Source organism: Aptenodytes forsteri, unplaced genomic scaffold (assembly GCF_000699145.1).
Source record: "Aptenodytes forsteri isolate BGI_AS27 unplaced genomic scaffold, ASM69914v1 Scaffold257, whole genome shotgun sequence".
Classification (NCBI taxonomy): Eukaryota; Metazoa; Chordata; class Aves; order Sphenisciformes; family Spheniscidae; genus Aptenodytes; species Aptenodytes forsteri.
Window position 1 is genome coordinate 6,782,592 of NW_008795194.1, and position 4,933 is coordinate 6,787,524.

At 37.3% G+C, this 4,933-nt stretch overlaps 1 protein-coding gene across 1 annotated transcript in view; it reads left to right on the forward strand.

Moving 5' to 3' along the window:
* The window catches only part of CCNY (cyclin Y), a 56,281-nt gene extending 52,859 nt beyond the window's left edge, over positions 1-3,422 (forward strand). The window contains exon 9 of the mRNA XM_009278640.2: positions 2,719-3,422. Within this exon, the coding sequence (XP_009276915.1) occupies positions 2,719-2,835 (117 nt within the window). The 3' untranslated portion in view covers positions 2,836-3,422. The remainder of the gene's footprint in view (positions 1-2,718) is intronic.
* The last annotated feature ends 1,511 nt before the right edge of the window (positions 3,423-4,933 follow it).

Below are 4,933 nucleotides of genomic sequence, written 5' to 3' on the forward strand. Positions count from 1 at the left end.
TTTACATTTTATAGAATGCTAGAATCATAGAATAGTTTGGGTTGGAAGAGACCTCTAAAGGTCATCTAGTCCAACCCCCTTCCGTGGGCAGGGACATCTTCAACTAGATCAGGTTGCTCAGAGCCCCGTCATTTTCCTTACATATAACCCTTCTAGACTTAGTGCTGTCTGTCCCTGGCTAAGTTCTCTCTGGTTTGTCCATTTTTTGGGGGTATTGCAGCACTCGCAGTTGCGTGCCTGTGTGCATTCCCAGCAGTGAAGCCGGAGCCAGCCCTGCTGCTTTCCTGCCCTGCACAAACATGTGCATGCAGCCAAAATTTATACTACTACTACTACTACTACTACTACTACTACTACTACTACTGCCTTTCTCCCCCCTCCTTTCTCCTTACCCACCCCCTTCACCAGTGTCAAAGTCTCATCTAGAGTCATATAACTCAGCAGAGGAACTGACTTCTAGTTCTGTATGCATATATGTAATGGAAGAATATATATGTATGCATTTTTCTAGCTGATTACAGATATTACATCATGTGCAACAAAATTTCACGTGATTGAATAGTGTTGCTGTTTTTAAGAATGTTTTGATTTCGTATGAGAAATGGTCCTTTGCAACTGTCAAAAATCAGTTTCTTTTTCTAGCAATAAAAGCAACAGAAATATCAGATGACAGAAAGGTGTTTATAAGCTATTTGGATTTATTTTAACTGAAGGACAATAATAAATATTTACAATTTTCTGCTTTTGTCTTGTTTCCCCATATGTTATGCTAAAGTTGACTAACTAGCTTGCCAAATAGGCTCCAAATGTCAATTTTGTAAATTATTTGCAAATGAAGAAGCATCTTTAGATACAGGATTGCTTTAAACAGCAGTCAGTGTGTTTCTTATCCGTGTGATTAATCACCAGAGACTAGAGATGCCAAATATTAAGTGCCACTGCCAAGCAAAATTTCATTTTGTCTGACCAAGTGCCAGAACAGAAATTTTCCTGTGAAACAGGCAATTTTGAAGTGATTACCTTCTCTGGCTGTTTGATGCCTAAGGTAACAGCCTGATTTGGCAGCTGAAAGAAGCTGAGCTCCACCTCAGTTGCACCTATTTGCCAAGCCATGCCTTGGCACATTATTTCATGATTAAATGCTTTTCATCTATTGGATTTTAAATCCGATTGAATTGCATAAACTTTCTTAGTCCATTGAGTTCCTGGTTAAATTAAATAAAATGTTATTAAGCAGTTCTAAGTGAGCTAAGTTATGGTCTACAAAGCAACGGGAATATTTACGTTACTTTATTCTGTTGTTCTCTTCATATGCACCAAGAAAGAAAACTGTGTTCAAGAATGGTCTTAACAAACGGAAATTCAGTTTGCAACTAAAAAGTAGCAACTGGTTTCTTGGTGGTGGTGGTAGGTTTTGTGTTGTTTTGGTTTTGTTTTTTTTTTTTAATTTAACCATGCTTTGTGGCTGGCTGGACCAAAGTGTTAGGTGAACTTGCTCTCAGATGTGTGAGTTGTGTGCTTCTGTCAAACCTGCCTCTGGTCTTTGCAGGACTATTAAAATTAAAGGACTCTTCACTGCTTCAACTTGCTGTGCTAGAGAAGTAAAGATCAAGAAAGAAAATGATGATCAGTGGAGTCAGGCTGTTTATTTGTATTGCCTTGTTTTATAATCAAACACATGTACTGGTTTTGTTTGTCCAGTCCTTTTTATTAAACATCCTATCTTAAGGCACCACTTAAAAGCATCCCTGAATAAACAAAAACACTGGTTTAGTTCATCTTATTTTTTAATTTGACCTTGAGTACTCCTTGCAGTGAGCTTTCCCTGCAGTTCTGCGTGTTTGATCGCCAGAGTTAACATCCCTACTGATGCCGACCGTAGCCTGTCCCAACCCTATGAACCCTAATAGACATGCTGTTTTAGGGCACAATATATTTGTGCATATGAGGTCCATAATAAATATTTGTTTTAAACTTGGCTAAAAACAGTAGAAGAAACGTAAAATGTTAACTCCAACGTAGTATAACAGGAGTTGACATTTGAATAATGTTTGTGTCTCTCCTTTTAAAGGTTTTTAACATTTCTGTGTATTTTTAATGCAAATTAAATTATTCTCAATATGAGTTACGTTTCCCACTGGCACTATATAAGATAGCCTGATCACATAGAAATCATCATCTCCTTCCGAAAGGCAAGTAAACATCAGCTCTGTAAGCAGAGCAGGGCGAGTATTCTGCCAGGCCATTTATCAGTACAGAAAAATGTAATTACTACAAGACTTTTTAGTAAATAAAAGAATTAAGAGCCATCTTCTTTATAAATTCTCCAAATATACTTACAATTTCTATAATTATTTTATTACATTTTCCACTGCTTTTCACCAATGAAGTGCTATCTGTGAGTTACCATATAGCAGTGGGTAAGCATTGTCAGCTACGTTGATGAGATTTGTGATGGTTAACCTGTAAAGAAAAGGCTTGGAATATGCCGAGTCCTTCAAAAGCAGCCGTGGTGGGCAATGCAATGTCAGTGTGTTTCTTTCTTTTAAGGTTAATGAAATGAGAAAGAGGATTCGGGGAGAAGCTCGTCGCTTGTTTTGCTTAATGAAGTGACTTTTTGTAATTCTACCTATATGTAGAAATCTGCGTTTAGTTTTATTTTACCTGTACAGCTGTGGTCACTGCAACTGAGGTTTCTTTCATTCTTTTGTCTCACAGGCCATTTCCCGCTTGTGTGAAGATAAATATAAGGACTTCAGGAAAGCCGCAAAGAAACGATCAGTCAGTGCTGACAATCTGACTGTGGTTAGATGGTCCCCTGCTATTATCTCCTAACAGAGGAGACTGGAATATTCCTACGGACGTACTGTTTCATCCATCCATTTTTTTCGGGGTGGGCTGGGGGCGGGGGGATAAAGAAAAAAGACTTTTGATTTTTTTATTTTTAAATCTGTCAAGCTGCCTTTACAGTGCCTCCCCATTGTGTAGCACACGAGTAAAATACCTAGTGGAAGGAGAAATGGAGAAATCAGTGTTTGGGAGAGAAGATGGCAACAGTTTTTTTCTCACTTTCGCTAACAGCTTTACCCTTTTGTGAGGAAACAGCAAATCAGGTGCTTGGAAGAAGAAAAAAAAAAAAGAAGTAGAGGCAGAAAAATATTTTAAAAAGAACTGTGCCATTTTCTAATATGCTGTACTCATGAAGAGAAATGGCAGCATGAAAACAAACCATGTAGTCAGATGACTCTGCACTAGAGGAATGAAGTTGGGAGAATTCCATCCTAAAGGTTTCTCTTAATATCTTTTTTATTTTTTATTTTTTTTTGCGGTCCTCATTGCTGCTTCACAGGATAAATTCTTCCCCTCGCACAGCAGCAAATACGAAGTCTGTATTTACAGTAGCACAAGCCCCTGAATAAATAGCGTTGGGTTTTATTTACAGTACAAGCCCCTGAATAAATAGCGTTGGGTTTTTTTCTCTTTCGCTAACAGCTTTACCCTTTTGTGAGGAAACAGCAAATCAGGTGCTTGGAAGAAGAAAAAAATAAAAGAAGTAGAGGCACATTTTTTTCGGGGTGGGCTGGGGGCGGGGGGATAAAGAAAAAAGACTTTTGATTTTTTTATTTTTAAATCTGTCAAGCTGCCTTTACAGTGCCTCCCCATTGTGTAGCACACGAGTAAAATACCTAGTGGAAGGAGAAATGGAGAAATCAGTGTTTGGGAGAGAAGATGGCAACAGTTTTTTTCTCACTTTCGCTAACAGCTTTACCCTTTTGTGAGGAAACAGCAAATCAGGTGCTTGGAAGAAGAAAAAAAAAAAAGAAGTAGAGGCAGAAAAATATTTTAAAAAGAACTGTGCCATTTTCTAAGATGCTGTACTCATGAAGAGAAATGGCAGCATGAAAACAAACCATGTAGTCAGATGACTCTGCACTAGAGGAATGAAGTTGGGAGAATTCCATCCTAAAAGTTTCTCTTAATATCTTTTTTATTTTTTATTGTTTTTTTGCGGTCCTCATTGCTGCTTCACAGGATAAATTCTTCCCCTCGCACAGCAGCAAATACGAAGTCTGTATTTACAGTAGCACAAGCCCCTGAATAAATAGCGTTGGGTTTTTTCACTGCACTTTTCTCTGTAAGCTGTCTTATTAGCATTATTCTTCATAATTATTATGCATATGTTATATTTCTTGTATGCCTTTTATTGTATTTCAAGAAAGAACTTGACCATAGTACTGAACCAAAAGTGTGTACAGGGATCAGAAGATCTTGGTAATTTCATGATGTGTTTTATTTATAGTATACTTGGGTGCGTGTGCCTTCCTGAGTTCTTGGAATCATTTATTTTTCCTTAATATAAAGATACAGTTATTAAAAGTATTCAGATGATGATGATAAGACTTGGGCCAAATCTCTGAAATTTGCAACAGATCTTGTGATCATTTTTGCAGATTTTCATAGCATTAGAAGTTTAGCAGAATTCATTTTGAGGGAGATTTTTTTTTTTTTTTGTATGGCCTGACTAGTTCATTCCTTCACCTCCAGGTCCATTGTTGCAAGCAATATTCTCAATTTTTATATGTTTACTTTAAATCAAAGTGAGTCTGTTTGTAAAAAATAAAAAAAAATAAAAAAAATTGTTCCAGTGAGAAGGCCTGTAGAAGAGCAGAATGGAAATCTTAACAAGGTATTTGTCACAAGTCGGTTCGATTTTGAAGCTAAAATACAAACCCTCGTGTTTCTCAGCGTAGGTGCTTATAGAAATTAAAAGTAACCGAACTGTGAACATAATCTTCAACTCTGATTATTAAGCTCTTCTGTTGTTGTTACTAGTTCCCTCTTACTGTGGCTGTTGCCCCCTTGGAAGCTGTAAGAACCTTTTATAGAAAATACCTTGTCAGTATAAGCATATTTGCTTTATAAAGCCCCGGGG